Source organism: Stegostoma tigrinum, chromosome 21 (genome assembly GCF_030684315.1).
Source record: "Stegostoma tigrinum isolate sSteTig4 chromosome 21, sSteTig4.hap1, whole genome shotgun sequence".
NCBI classification, from domain to species: domain Eukaryota; kingdom Metazoa; phylum Chordata; class Chondrichthyes; order Orectolobiformes; family Stegostomatidae; genus Stegostoma; species Stegostoma tigrinum.
In genome coordinates this window covers 33,124,585-33,141,140 of record NC_081374.1, presented here as the reverse complement: position 1 = coordinate 33,141,140, position 16,556 = coordinate 33,124,585, and the positions used below count along the sequence as shown (strand labels likewise).

The 16,556-nt window shown below is 40.4% G+C and overlaps 1 protein-coding gene across 4 annotated transcripts in view; it reads right to left on the bottom strand.

Annotated features, from left to right (window-relative positions):
- Positions 1-16,556, bottom strand: part of LOC125463028 (neuron navigator 1-like) — a 618,648-nt gene that overhangs the window by 14,960 nt on the left and 587,132 nt on the right. For all 4 annotated transcript variants that reach the window (XM_059653430.1, XM_048553660.2, XM_059653432.1 and 1 more), the window contains 4 exons: positions 11,752-11,823; positions 10,031-10,227; positions 6,839-6,957; positions 4,885-5,082 (listed from right to left, as the gene is read on the bottom strand). In XM_059653430.1, the coding sequence (XP_059509413.1) occupies positions 4,885-5,082; positions 6,839-6,957; positions 10,031-10,227; positions 11,752-11,823 (586 nt within the window). The remainder of the gene's footprint in view (positions 1-4,884; positions 5,083-6,838; positions 6,958-10,030; positions 10,228-11,751; positions 11,824-16,556) is intronic.

The window sequence follows — 16,556 nt, the reverse complement described above, 5'->3', positions numbered from 1 at the left end:
TCTGGTCCTAGACTGTCCCAAGAAGGGAATCATCCTCAGAGACAATGGGAACTGCAGATGCTGGATAAACCAAGATAACAAAGTGTGGGGCTGGATGAACACAGCAGGCCAAGCTGCATCTTTAGATTAGATTAGATTCCCTACAGTGTGGAAACAGGCACTTTGGCCCAACAAGTCCACACCGCTGTTCGGAGCATCCTACCCAGACCCACCCCCCTATAGCCCACACACCCCTGAACACTACGGGCAATTTAGCATGGCCGATCCACCTAGCCTGCATATCTTTGGACTGTGGGAGGAAACCGGAGCACCCGGAGGAAACCCACGCAGATATGGGGAGAATGTGCAAACCCGCACAGACAGTTACCCAAGGTTGGAATTGAACCCATGTCCCTGGTGCTGTGAGGCTGCAAGCTAACCACTGAGCCACCATGCCGCCCCTTAGGAGCACAAAAGCTGATGTTTCGGGCCTAGACCCTTCATCAGAAAAGGGGGATGGGGAGAGGATTCTGAAATAAATAGGGAGAGGGGAGAGGCGGACTGAAGATGGATAGAGGATAGGATAGGTGCAGAAGAGAGTATGGGTGGGGAGGTAGGGAGGAGATAAGTCAGTCCGGGGAGGACGGGCAGGTCAAGGGGGCGGGATGAGGTTAGTAGGTCGGAAATGGGGGTGTGGCTTGAGGTGGAAGGAGGGGATAGGTGAGAGGAAGAACAGGTTAGGCAGGCGGGGACAAGCTGGGCTGGTTTTGAGATGCAGTGGGGGGAGGGGAGATTTTGAAGCTTGTGAAGTCCACATTGATGCCATTGGGCTGCAGGGTTCCCAAGCGGAATATGAGTTGCTGTTCCTGCAACCTTCGGGTGGCATCATTATGGCACTGCAGGAGGCCCGGGATGGACATGTCATCTAAGGAATGGGAGGGGGAGTTGAAATGGTTCACGACTGTGAGGTGCAGTTGTTTATTGCGAACGAAGCGTAAGTGTTTTGCAAAGCGGTCCCCAAGCCTCCGCTTGGTTACCTCAATGTAGAGGAAGCCACACTGTGTACAGCGGATACAGTATACCACATTGGCGGATGTGCAGGTGAACATCTGCTTGATGTGGAAAGTCATCTTGGGGCCTGGGATGGGGGTGAGGGAGGAGGTATGGAGGCAAGTGTAGCACTTCTTGCGGTTGCAGGGGAAGGTGCCGGGTGTGGTGGGGTTGCAGGAGAGTGTGGAGCGGATAAGGGAGTCGTGGAGAGAGTGGTCTCTCCAGAAGGCAGACAAGGGCGGGTGGGAAAAACGTGGTGAGGTCAGATTGTAGATGGTGGAAGTGTCAGAGGATGATGCGTTGTATCCAAAGGTCGGTGGGGTCGTATGTGAGGACTAGGGGGATTTTTTTTTGTCGGCTGCTGCGAGGGCGGAGTGTGAGGGATGAGGTGCGGGAGACACGGTCGAGGGTGTTCTCGATCACTGTGGGGGGCAAGTTGCGGTCCTTGAAGAACGAGGACATCTGGGATATGCGGGAGTGAAATGCCTGAACGTGGGAGCAGATGCAGTGAAGCCAAAGGAATTGGGAATAGGGGATGGAATTTTAGCAGGAAGGTGGGTCTGTGGAGGTGTATTCCAGGTAGCTGTGGGAGTTGGTGGGCTTTGAATGGACATCGGTTTGTAGGTGTTTTTTTTTTAGACGGAGACAGAAAGGTCCAGAAGGTGAGGGATGTGTTGGAGATGGTCCAGGCGAACTTGAGGTTGGGGTGGAAGGTGTAGGTGAAATGGATGAATTGTTTGAGCTCGTCTTGGAAGCAAGAGGCGGCGCCGATACAGTCATTAATGTAACAGAGGAAGAGGTGGGGTTTTGGGCCACTGTAGGTGCGAAAGAGGGACTGTTCCATGTAACCTACAACGAGGCAGGCATAGCTTGGGCCCATGCGGGTGCCCATGGCCACCCCCTTTGTCTGTAGGAAGTGGGAGGAATTGAAAGAGACGTTGTTGAGGGTGAGGACGAGTTCAGCTAGGCAGATGAGGGTGTCGGTGAGGGGGACTGGTCGGATTTGTGGGACAGGAAGAAGCAGAGGGCCTTAAGGCCATCTGCATGAGGAATGCAGGTGTATGTTCTCAGCATTTAACCTATCAAACCCCTTAGGAATCCTTCATGATGCTAGTACCTTTCCACCTGCTAAACTAAATTATATTTCAAGTAAAGTAAACATCCACACTTCTAACTCAGGTTTAAGTTTCCTTATAGGAACACAATTGGATTAGAATTTCCTACTCTGTGCATTATGATCAGTTGATGCTATGTTTGATTTTTATTATAATATATATTAAGTATATCATGTATATAATATAATATAATGTAAAGAATTATATACTATATATTACTATAAGAAATTATGTGCTTTCAGGGTGTATATAAGGTGAGGGCTTTTGAAAATTGGGAGCAAGCCGATTGCCAACTGCCAAGAGATGATACTTTGTATTGCTCTCAGAGAAAGCACCACCTAATTAAAACAGTGCCATGGCATTTCTAAGTAGAAGTCTTCACAGAAGCAATTACAGAGAAAACATCCCTGACAGCAGAATCAGGAGCAGAAAAACATTTGTGATGCGAGATCGATAGAAGAAAGGCTTGAAAAACTAAAGAGTTTCAGAAGACAGTCTGTTTGAACTTGAAGAGATTAAGTTTTAATTTATTGTTGTCTTATTGATTGCGTTTATAGAAGTGGCACTGGTGTTTCCTTGAACAACATTCCAGAAGAATTTAGTTCAGCTGTGGAGTAGTTAGTAGTCTAAGGAGAATTGTTTGGTTTGTTAGTAATTCTGTTAAAGTGTTCATTGTTCGGGTTAAATTAATAAATTGTTTCAGGGATTTTCTTTCTTTTAACCACTCTTAACAGATTATGAGGGGAAAGGTGAGCTTCTCTGGGTGTTTCAGGGCTAATTATTAGAAGGAAACCTTCACTCCCTTCATAGCAGCTTGGGGCTTGTGTTTTGGTGTAATTATCAGAGGGGTTTCCCCCTCTGTAACAATATACATTAAATGAAGAAAGATAGAAACATGTTTTTCAATGGGTTTGGTAATTAAGTGTTTTCAACTTTCACTAACAACATATGATTAATTCCAAGTAAATGCTGCCTGCTTCTACAACCATAAAGTTATGGGCTCTTCATCAATATTCAATGCAAGTGTTATAGAAAGGTGAAATTCATTTTAATTTATCTGAGAAAAATGAAATTAGTCTGGCAAAAATTGTGGAATGGGATATTTAAGGATATTTTTGTTACGTAAGCATTGATTTAACATGGAGTTCAAGTCATGTGGACTTGAAATATCAATAGTTGAGTTTGGATAAAGGGGATAGATCTAATTTTCAGCTCAATATTGCAGTAACTGAAGTATAACTATCAGGCTGTGAAGTTGGAGGACACAATTCCTCTGAACGAATGATCCACTTGTCCTTTACATCAAAAGTTTCAAACCAAAGTGAGTGGAATACTTCCACATATTTCGTGTTGAGTCAAGAGGGTTTTAGTTTTCTCTTAAATTCTGTGTGTGCATTCAGAGACTAAAAGATAATTATATTTTTAAGTAGTAGCTAATAAGATATGACATTTGTTAGACATAACTATACTTGAGTTCAGGAACACATTATGCAGAACTGCTATTCTGAAGGTGGAAGACTATGTAAATAGAGTACGGAAAAAGAGAGATTGCAAATACTAGAACAAAATTTGCAACATTCAATGATGGAGTCGACTTGCTGGTGTGATTGAATGAGTCACTGGATCCTAACTCAATCAAGCAAACTGCAAATATTTTCTAGTTCTTCAAAACAATGGCCTTTTTTGTTGCATTTGTCACATGTATTTCTTTCTTCTCTAAAGTACAGTTAATATTTTTCTCTTCTCTCACTCTGCATCCTTGTGCTGACTTGTCACTCTCAGTTGACCAATACTTAGATGAAGCATCCATTCTTTGTGAAATCTTAAAGAGTGAATGTTGGTAAGAGATCATCATAGCAAATATTGATAAACACACAACCAAAAGAACCCAAATGTTTTCAAACATTTTACTGCTTATGCTTGAGTGAGAATTGTACCTTTGTGACCAAATTTTTAAATGAAAAGTAAAAGGGAGGCTAATGCTTGAGTTATAATTTTGAGAGGCTGAAATTCACCTCTCCATTGTCACACCACCTTTCTATTGATCACAGAGTTGCTAGGTTGGAGACTCTTCCGGCCAACATTGCCACCAAATATTATCACAAAGGGAGCCACATTATAATTTTATTATTTGGCACATTCACAAGAAACTGAACTGCTGCCTTCTCATGCTCGTGTTTAACTTCAGTGACAAATGGTAACTAGAGTATGACAAACTTTTTTGGGTAAAAAAAAATCAGGGTTTAACTTGTACAGTAGGTAAATGAATGAATAAGGACATTTTTAGGCAAAAAATATACATGTGACATGTTCATCTTAGCACAATGGAAAGAAATGCAATGTAACGAAGATTTTGCAAAGCACCTTATCTGAAGATAGCGTTAACATGGTGAATGAATTTACAGTCCAAGTGGACTTCAAACGAAGCAACAAAAATGGAAAATGCTGGGAAAACTCAGCGGGTCTGTTAGTATCTGTGGAGACAAAGCAGAATTAAAGTTTTGGTTCCAGTGGCTCTTTTTTAGAACTATTCTGGATCTTTAAGATGATATTCCACAATTCAAAGATCGGGAGGTTTCCCACCGAACAAGGCAATTATAATTTTTGTTAATTTCACAAAAAAAAGACACAGATAGATTTTTATTTCAACATTTGAGGCTCATGCCTACTTTTACTTTGTAGCTGGTGAAGCTAAACATTTCATAGTCACTGAATGATGAGGTCCTGCTGCAACACTTACAAGTGGGTCTGATTCAAGTGAAGTTGGTGCTGTCTCTTTGATCTTTCTTTTTTCTGGTGGAGGACCTGGAACTTGTGATCCTGTACTTGGTGGAGGCAAATGGAAGATCTTTGAGCGATCTTGTGAAGCAGTTGACCAAGGTAGAGTATCCTGCACCCACTTTGCGGGATCCTCCCACACTGCTTTTCGTCCATATGTCTAAGAAAATATCAGAAAGATTACAGGCAATCAAAAGGGCCACCCAGTTCATACCTTTATCCAGTACAAAAATACTTTGTAAAATAGTAAAAATGAATTTCTAAAGCCAATTATGAATTTCAATGTAAATGAATATATGATATTAAGGCTTTTTTTTCCTCCCAAAGGTATATTTAAATGCTTCCTGCTGATTGTATATATTCCTTCTCTTCAAACTTTGAATAGTTATAAACTTGAAGAAATTTTAACTTCAGCACACTATGTCTTGTTGACCCAAGTATTTGTACGTTCTAGTTCTAATACAAAAGTTGTTAGCATGATTTCTCTGGATAACTTCCTTGAGGTTGGGTTTAATGTGTTGAAGTAGCCATGTAGAGAAGAGAAAGAAAGAGAGACTACTGTGATGCACTGGAACGTTTACATTGCATGCAGTTTTGATTGCTTATCCTAAGTTTGTGAATAATGTGCTGTAAATGTCTAGAATCAGACTGATACTTAGAAAAGATGGGTAGAGAAGGACAATTGGCCTGCAACAGAGAAAAGCAGGAAACAACTATTTGCATTTCTCCCATATAAGGATGAAAGTTATTATGGTGAGTCTACTGGCTATTAGGAGGTTCAATGAATCTCGTAGTGAAAGAGGGAAGCCAGGAGTCATGACCACTTGCCCACTGTGAAGAGTATGTATGTGAATAGGAAGGAAGGAAGGTGAGTACTAGCTTAAAAGCTCAATTGAACTTGAATCATTCATTTACACATAGTGGCTGAGCTGTTGATTTTAGCATCTTCTCACTCTGTTACCAGGATGTGCTCAGGGGGTTGAGCAGATGAGGTGGTGGTTAGCTCATCATTTGAAGTATTTTATGGATCCCATGTCAAAAGCACACCTCGTGGGGACATGTAATATCCAGTATAAGAATGTTCTCAGATTTTATTATCTCGGGGTCTCAAAGAAAGGGAACAACAAGAGTTCTTTTTAAACACTGACTGTAAATCATGGTTCTGACACAAAGAGGAACAGATGAAAGGAATTAGTTTACAACATGGAAAATTGCTTTTTAAATTAGGAACAGCTTTGAAAATCCAGCAGACAAAAATGTCAGCCCACTGCATCCAAACACTGAAGAATTCAATTTTTAAGTTATAATAAATCAAAGTAGATTTTGATGAAATTTGATTTCTGTTTTATCGTTGACACTAGCGATCTGAATACAGTAACAAACCAAGTTTGTCATAATGAATTAAATTTGCAAAAGCCTCACTTTTCCGCACAACTTGATGCTTTTTGTCTGGGGTCTGCGAATCACCACTGCCACATAAATCTCAGACAGCTCCTGCATTTGGAAGTGGGGCTCACGCTGAACTAGCCCAAGTCATTATCGGAATCTTAATTAACATTTGAACATCAGTCTTCGACGCGTTAATTTCACTTTCTTTTAACACCCCACCCCCAACACCCACTCGCCCTCCCATACAGGTCACTAGATGATAGGAGGCAACACTTAGCATTTTTATAGCTGGTGTTCTGCCTGTCAGACCAGGAGGTAGGAAAGTCAATCACAGTTCCAGAGGACCATAGGGTTGCTTGCAAGAGAGTGAGATGGCCACAATGCCTCAGCTGAGGGCAAGGTTGAAAAGGCAGGTCCATCATGACAACCTTGGCCAACATGGAATTGGAACCTGCACTGTTAGTCTGCATCACAAATCAGCCAACTAATCTCAATTAATGTAGGTATTTCATCAAATATATAATCACCTTGATGCCATCATTAACTCCTTCCTGAAGATAGGGGAGAATGGAATAATTCCATAGGTCAATGAACCATTCCCTGAACTCTGCCACATTGACCGGAGAAGACAGGAAAAAACAAGGACCTGCAAGGGAGTAGATTAAAAAAAAAAGTTACATCCATGTCCCATAATGGCTACATCATGTTCCAGACCATTTTTTTTAGAAGTCAATAAAATGAAAGTAAGTGAATACGTTCAAGTATTTCAAGAAGTAGGCAAGCGATGATTGACCTGCTGCCAGCATTTGCAAGTCCACACAGTGCTGTCAATTACACTGAGTATGCGGCCCAAAGTTCACAGTATGAAGAAAGGCATAGAAATAATTCATTGCCATAAACCCTGACCACAAAGGATTTTTCACACGGTACAGTGTCAACTTTAGTATTTTCACTCAATATGCTGTGGCAGCTATTGGATGATAAGAGAAATGCTCAGCCAACAGATGCAATGGGAGGCAGTCTTTTCAATTTAGATTTGTGTGTCAGACTTAACTGAGCTGGATTTGAATCCGGCAAAGCAATGATGTTATCAATAACCTAATGCAATTACAGAAACTAATTGATTGGAAAGGAAGGGAAGGACCAAGAACAGAGATCCAACTATTTAACAATCTCTAAATTACTTTGAAAGATTTCCCTTGTGTAGAAAGAAAATTCACTTCCCATCCTTTACTAAATAGGAAAATTGCTGGTTTCCAGGCCTAGAACAAGGATTCACTTTCTTAGAATTAATGCAAGGCCTTACAATAGGAATAGTTGACCACAGGACAAGAGAAACTGGTGAATGAGAACACCTCCATATCTATGTTCCTCCCATCCAAGTCACATCAGAACCTAACTCAGACATACATACCCATGTTCCCTTGTTGCCTGGGACTCTTTCTAACTACAAAATTTGTTGGGTGGTGGGGGGCACCTTCACCAAATGGATTCTAGCATTCTCAGAGAACTCACCAGACACTGACACCTAGGAACAGCCAATAGATGTCAATTTTGTCATCAAATTCCACTTCACAAAGAGGCGTAAAAGCAAGAATCAGGTGCAAGTATTCCTCCTTCCCATTCAAGTGTCAGTGCTTTAATGTTGATCAGTCGAAATTTCAATGACTACGATTGACAAGCCTTGATCATTTTGCAGGTTGTGAAACAAAGGCAAGTCAACTGCATCAAGACATAGGTCAACTCTGATTAAACAGTTGAGTAGGCTTAAGAGGCTGAATGGTCTACTATTCCTTTACTCCCCTCAAGACTGACTTAAATATGCAAACCTACTATATGAGTAAACTCCTAAAATCAACATTATGAATCCAAATAGGTGGTCTGATTAGCAAGTTTGCAGATGACACGAAGATTGGTGAAGTAGCAGATAGTGAAGGGGACTGTCAGAGATTACAGCAGAATATAGATAGATTGGAGAGTTGGGCAGATAAATGGCAGATGGAGTTCAATCCAGGCAAATGTGAGGTGATGCATTTTGGAAAATCCAATTCAAGCGCGAACTATACAGTAAATAGAAAAGTCCTGGGGAAAAATCGATGAACAGAGAGACCTGTGGGTTCAGATCTATTGTTCCCTGAAGGTGGCAATGCAGGTCAATAGAGCAGTCAAGACGGCATACGGCATGCTTTCCTTCATCAGACAGGGTATTGAGTACAAGAGTTAGCAGGTCATGTTACAGTCGTATAAGGCTTTGGTTCGGCCACATTTAGAGTACTGCGTACAGTTCTGGTCGTCACATTACTAAAAGGATGTGGATGCTTTGGAGAGAGTGCACAGGAGGTTCACCAGGAGGTTGCCTGGTATGGAGGGCACTGACCATGAAGAAAGGTTGAGTAGGTTAGGGTTATTTTCATTAGAAAGACAGAGATTGAGGGGGGACCTGATTGAGGTCTACAAAATCATGAGGGGTATAATCAAGGTGGATAGCAAGAAGCTTTTTCCCAGAGTGGGGGACTCCATTACTAGGAGCCATGAGTTCAAAGTGAGAGGAGGAAAGTTTATGCAAGATTTGCGTGGAAAGTTCTTTACACAGAGGTTGGTGCGTGCCTGGAACGCGTTGCCAGAGGAGGTGGTAGAGGCAGGCATGGTAGCATCCTTTAAAATGTATCTGGACAGGTACATGGATGGGCAGGGAGCAAAGGGATACAGACCCTAAGAAAATAGATGACAGGTTTAGACAGAGGATCTCGATTGGCGCAGACTTGGAGGGCCGAAGGGCCTGTTCCTGTGCTGTAATTTTCTTTGTTCTTTGTTAAATAATAGGAGACTAACAACCTTCTCAGAGTCAAAAATAGTGCACACTGCACATGAACTGAGAAGGTTTGAGGAGCTTGTGATCATAAATGTGCTCAGTGTGTTATGGTGGGCAAAGGGATGTTTCTGAGGGCCATCACCGCTGCACTTGCTGTCAACTCCATCGCATTCCTCAACTCTCAATCCTAGACCTCTCCAAAACAACTCATGTCTCCACAAATCTACAATGGGATCTTTTCCTGGTCAATAGCTATTCCCTCCTACCAGAGGCTGCTGAGTGGAGGAACTGCGAGTTGGTTTCTGTCCTCAAGGATTTTCACCCACAGGGACTTGATTGTGGACAAAAGCTCCCAACTTTCTTGGAAATGGCCAATTGGCAGAAGATCAGATGTATCCGCCTCAACAGATGTAATATGAGATTCTCACTGGCTTTGCAGGTGATTGTAGAGACCCCACACTAACTAAAGCTTTTTGCCCATGACATTTGCAAACAGAGAAAATGTCAGTGTTGTTTACTACTTCAAGAACTTCTAGATTTCACAACAACAAGTATTCAAAGTAAGACACTGATGAAAAGAACGGTGACTAATACAGTGATAATGGGAACTGCAGATGCTGGAGAATCCAAGATAACAAAGTGTGAAGCTGAATGAACACAGCAGGCCAAGCAGCATCTCAGGAGCACAAAAACTAACATCAGCTTTTGTGCTCCTGAGATGCTGCTTGGCCTGCTGTGTTCTCCAGCTTCACACTTTGTTATCTCAGTGACTAATACACATGAGTTTTAAAATATTAAGATTTAGACGCCTTTCCAGCAAATTAACCGACAATAAATTAAATAATCAGTTGGATGATTAGTTGGATGGACATCAAGTGATTGTTATTGTCAAAGCATTAACACTTACCAATAAGGAAGTCAGATGTACTGTACATTTCCAGAAATGTGTGGAGATGGTACCACAACTTGGGCACCCAGTTAAGAATATTGAGGATTTCATTATTGTTTGCGTTTGCAACATTCTCTGATTCAATCAGTTTCCGTTGTAAATAGCGACTTAGGAATCCGTTGGCAGGCTCTGCATTGTTTGAAAATGGCACCAGCCTAGAGATCAAAATTAGGTGGTGTTACTTAGTATTTTCTATTTGCAGATAAAGAAAGTACAAACTCATGAGAATAATACCACAATTATTTATACTCAAAAGACCGAGAAATACTCCCTAATCAGCAAATACAATTCATCAACTGATTTTCTGCAATTATTGTTGTTCAGCTAAACATGTAATTAGTTCAATGGAGCCCAAATATCTCATTATATTGTAAAGAAAATGTTGGGATTTCAGTGTCCAGTTTGCCTTTTCTTTAACTTTCATGAAACAATTCTTCACAGAATTTAATCTTAAAGTTTAAAAAAATTTCTGAATATTACCTCTGCTGCAAATCAAAGCATATACAAGTTGAGAAGGTTTTGATATGACTTCCAAAACATTACAGCCCTAAATTCCTTGGGAATTGCTAGTGCAAACGCAGCAGAACACTCCCAACTAGTCCAAGGCAGATATCTACATTAAGCCATAAGGGATCAGGTTGTTTGCATTGCCAACTCAGATACACCACAAGCAGCAATCAGGTCTACCAGCCAAGAATACTGCAGCAGCATGCTGTTACACCGACAGCACAGTGAGCTCCTGAATAAAGCAGGCCCTTTTCTGTCAACTTCTCATACAGAAAATTGCACAATGTTCAGCAGCATTTATAACTCCTCAGACACTGAAGCTATCCACGTTCAAACACAGTAAGGCCTGCACAATATCCAGGCTTGGGCTGGCAAATGACAAGTAACACCTCTGTCGCATAAAGCCAGGCAATGATAATCTCCAATAATCGACAGACAATCTAACCACCATCCCTTGAGAATCAATGGCATTACCATCACTGAATCCCTCACTAACAAGATCTTTGGGTTTAACACTGACAAGAAACTCAACCTATTTTCACCTATTCATTGTGCCGCTCCCTTGCTCATTAGCAACAATCACTCTGTCTGAATCACCTTTTCTCCACAGCCCCCTCCTCCTTTCCCTCTCTTTAGGCTCTCTTTCCACCTATCTGCTCATTCCTTTTCCGTCCACATCCCCATCGTCGGCATGAATACCAATATTCCGTAGTTGCTGTCAGTTCTGAGGAAGAGACACCAGGCTAAAAGGTTAACTCAAGTATTCTCTTCATGGATGCTGAAATTTTCCAGTATTTCTAAACATTGAAACCCATGCATTAAAAATTAAATTGTGCCGTAGGACACAGAAAAACTATCATGGTATATAAAGATCAGAAAAATAAAACAGGAAATAGTTTTAATTTGTAATTCATTAGTTATTATTACAAATCTCCATTGTAAGTCATCACAGCAATTTGAGACCAAAATATTAACCTGCCATTTTCCTTTCAATTATTAACAGGTGAGCATGGTTCCTTTTGATTTCAAACATTTAGTTAATGAAAGATTGGGTTTACATTAGTCTAAGATTTATTCTGGCTTTTATTCTTTTATGAGAAGTCCAACCCATCTATGAAAAAGTGTATAGTTATATGAATACTAGTTTCTACACATACAGATCTGCATTTTACCTGAAACTGAGGTGAAGGCCATGGTTTGGTGTTGTTTTCACAGGCTGGTTAGTAGTTCCAATTACATATGGGCTATATTATAAGAAAAAATAAAGAAAATACAATGTTTAAACTGCAATGTTAGACAGTTATCAATTTTAGGACTGCAATGTTAGACAGTTATCAATTTTAGGACTGCAATTAACGTTTGAAGTCAATGTTCTAGAGTTGCAAATGGCATGCAATTTTTGAATAACCATTGAACACTTGGAACAGCTCCAACTAGAAAGACTGGTGATGCTCAGGAAAATCAGAGTAAGAAATGTGAAACAATTGTTCACACTGCCCTGCATTTTCTACTCCATGATCAGGCTCCCATTTCTGAAGCTGACCAGGCTACCTGCTTACCTTCCTTCAATGTTTCTGTCTAATCCACTGGTGAAAGAGCTCAAAGAATTCCCTCAGTATGGAAATCTCAGAAGGAGCAAAGGCAATCTGTGTAGAAATCTCATTCACTTTTAACAACATTGCCCATTATACTCTGGTAGACACAAGTTTAAATGTCTCGATGCTTCTCATGTATTACTGAATGATTGGGTGAGTTAAGTGAGTTAAGTGGACAAGAGGAACAGTTGGATAGAATGATAAGGTTAGATCAGGTTAAGGGCTGAACAAGTCAGGTGGGGTATAGTCAGGTTGTGTTCAGGTAGGTGGGGTAGTAGAAGGGGATCTGGGGCAAGTGTCAGCTGTCAAACTATCGAGGATATAGATGGGGATATTTCCTGCCCAACTTTTCTCAGATAACTGTACAGCTAAGTAAATCACAACTATCCAAAGTCCTCAACTCTAACTCAGAGTCCGGGACTTTTCAGGGGATGCCGGACAACTTGGGAATGTCCCATCGGAAGTCCAAGTGACCTGCACAATTTTGATGGAATCAAAGTGTGGATCTTTTAAAAATAAACCTGTTTATGAGATGAGTGCATTGCTAGCTAAACCAGGATTAATTGCTTGTCAAATTCTGTCAGGTCTCGATATGCACGTTAGATTGTGTAACTGGTCTTCTGCAGTCTGGATTTTGCTGGGTCTGGGCCATATATTCTCTGCATCCTGCTTGACAAAGTGATCAATACCAAATCATGTCCATAACTGAATTAGGAAGTGTGGCTTATAATGTACATTAAGGCCTTTGTGTTAGCAATAAGAGGTTCATTTTCTGAATTGTGCCTGCCTTTGAGGAAAACTTGCTTCCTGGTACTTACGGAGTATTACTCACTAAATGTTTTAATCATTAATGCCAGATGGATTCTGATTTTAAAATGTTTTTAAAATTATAAATTCTGAGCAACATCATCTGGAAACTGAACAGAAGATATTTCTGATCCTAGGATACCAACACATTGAAACTCAGGTCACTGAGGTATTCGGCACTTATTACAAGTTGGTGGTGAGAGTTTAGAGTCAGAGTCATACAGCACAGAAAAAGACCCTTCAGTTCAACTCATCCATGCCGACCAAGTTTCCCAAACTGAACGAATACCATTTGCCTGCATTTTGCCCATATCCCGCTAAACCTTTCCTATTCATGTACCTGTTCAAATAGCTTTTAAATGTTGTAACTGTAACTACATCTGCCACTTCCTATGACTGTTTATTCAACACATGAACCATCCTCTGTGTTAAAAAGTTAACCCTCAGGTCCTTTTTAAATCTTTTTCCTCCGACCTTAAAAAATGAACCCTCTGGTTAGCAATGTACAAAACATGCTGTTTATTCAAAAACTAGTTGTAGTCTTCAGATGGGTCATGAAGGTATAACTTGTCAAGCAATTTGTCATTGAAATTAAAAATATAAAGTCAAGCCCACTTCCAAAAATCTTCAATCAGCAAGTTCATCTTTCCTCAGTAACAAAACTGATGGGATTAAGGATTCAATTTACTCTCTGATGATGTTGGATGTGGTGATCTTCCAGTTAATAATGAAGACAGGAATGTGTGTGGAATTTAATTCTGGCAAGGATATCACATCGCTTGTTGGGGAAAGCCAACATTAGGCCTGCCCCAGGATTTTGGAGCCTGGAGCTGGAAATCTGGCCGAACACAAGGCACGAGTCAAACAGTGGCTGCTGCCAGTAAAGAACTCAGGGGAGATGGCCAGAGTCACTGTGGGACCCAGGCACAGTTGAGTGAAGGTAGAGATTGGGATCACAGGGAGAACAGAGGGTGGGTCATGGTCGAAGGAGGGGCATTGCTAATGAAGGCCATGATTGAGAAGTTTGTGTTTAGTAGCTGGACGCAAGTATTGCTACAGTCTTTTGATACATCAAAGCTCATTAATAATTACCGTTCTAAACTACAACATGCAATATTTCACTTTATGACAGTACTCGTGTTATGAATGTAACATTATTTGTAGAGAGAGAGATAACATCTATAAGATGTAGGAACTGAATATTGTTTGGTCGGTAACTTGTTGGAGTGCAAATCCCTATTTAACGTCGGTGTTAGAGACCTACAACACAATGTTGTTTTTAAGTCTAAAATGTGTTGTGCTTAAATGTTTCTAAACAGTAAATAATGCCAATATAATCAACATACTTTTAACCTTTTTCCTGGAAACTAGAAAAATGTTATACACCTCTAGCTGTGAAGACATCAGGGACATGTATATTGTTGCCAAGAAATGTAGCTTTAATGTTAGATTTAGCTTTTCATTAAAAGATAGAACTGTCTTATCCAAACTGAAAAGTCCACTTAATAACAATAAGTGCTATTTCTGATCATACTCAACTCTATAATCTGCACAGTAAGAGTAAGAGATCAGGTAGCACTAACAGTTTAAAGTATTGTCATTTTTTTTAAGGGGTTGCAGTGGGAGAAGAGGGGGAGAATGTGCTTATCTTATGGAGATGCCGATAGGAGATGAGCTTAATTCTTATTTTAAAAGAGACTGCTTTGCAACTCACTGACACAGCACTTTGACACAGGATAACTTTCTAATGAAATTTTCATGATTGTACCCAGGTAAAAAATTGATACTGAAACAAAGAATTTACTCAGACAGGTGATTGGTAATAGTAGATTTTAAGGAATGTTTAAGGTGGAGAGAAATTTGAATTTGGAGAGCTTCAGGGAGAGAACGTTAAAGTTTACAGATGAAGCCCAAAATATGTGGCTATCAAATGACAAGGAAATGAGAGATGCACAAGCAACCAATATTGGAGAGATACCAGAATGATAGAACTCATCATGAGGCTGTGCAAGATTGAGGGATTTAAACAGAAATGCAAGAGCTTGAGGCATTGGCAAACTAGGAGTGAGCATAACAGGTTGACTGAAGGACCGTCTAGGAATTACTTTAGAGAGGGGCAGTGTGTCCCTTCTTATACAGAAATATAACTGGGTCCTCTGGATGGATCAGCTATTTGGCAGGCAGCAGGCTGGAGGTGAGGGAACTTTCAGCACGGGAGACCACTCAGTGAAGGTTAAGATCTGGATCCTGACAAACTCAACGGTCCTTCAACTAGGTATTCAGATTGTCAATCACCGTCTCACATTCTGCAAAGTTAGCTCTGTCATTCTACATTCTAAATTTCAGTTTAGACTTTTCTATTAGTTTCTCTTAAATTCTGTCTACTGATGCAGACTATTGTTGAAAATATCATTACAAGCACCGCTACAGGACTAAAATATCACATCACAGAACTGCTTGTCCTCCAATCAGATTCAATTCACCCTATATCTTTGCATTATCTCTTTGAATGTTACTGAGAGGTTTCTTTTTTAAACTTACAACTTCAAAACTGTGATGGCAAAAAGAAGAAAACCCATGATGAGAGACCATTTTTAACTTTGGACTTGAAGATCAAAGAAATCTATCACTGAATGATTCATTTAATAGGGCACTGATCGTAATGCAGCTTTCAGCAGCTATTTTTTTTAAACATGTCAAAGAACAATCTATTTGATAATAAAAACTATACCATAAAATAGTCAACAGTTTTCAGATGGAACTGGGTTTCGAAAATTCACTTCAGAAACATTAATTACCTTAAACAATTCAATTAAAATTATACTTTCATTTGTGAAATGTAAATAATAGTGTCTCGCAAGATCAAAAAGAACTTGAGCACTTAGTGCAAAAATATTTAGAATAAAACTGACGTTTTGCATTTTTAAATATTTCTTTTATGTATAACCATTTAAGAGACTTTTTGATAAGCACATGAATATGGAAGGAATGGTGGCATATGGACCAAGGGCAGGCCGAAGGGATTTGTTTTATTTGGTGTAGTGATCAGCACAGCACTGTGGGCCTCCCACTCTCTTGTAATATCCCCTCCCATCTCCCCACCTATGCTCTCCTTTCCACCTATCTTTTCCTCTATCCATCTTCGGTCCGCCTCCCCCTCTCTCCCTATTTATTCCAGAACCCTTTCCCTAACCCCCTCTCTGATGAAACGTCCAGGCCTGAAACATCAGCTTTTGTGCTCCTGAGATGCTGCTTGGCCTGCTGTGTTCATCCAGCTCCACACTTTGTTCCTGTGGGCCAAAAGGGCTGTTTCTGTGCTGTACAGTTCTATGTTTATGTGCATCTATAGTTAATAATGATTCCATAGTTTAACATGTTGCAATTTTAAAAAATAATGTGTATTGGTTGCATCCCATAGTAAAATTATGGTAGTCTGTGCACATAATTTAGGGTTTCTACTTTTTTGGTGCGGAAGTAATGAAAGAACCTACATGTTCTGCAAAACTGTGTACTGTTACTCTAGAAATAGCACTGCAAATCACTTTAGCTCAATATTGAACTACCCTGTTATTATG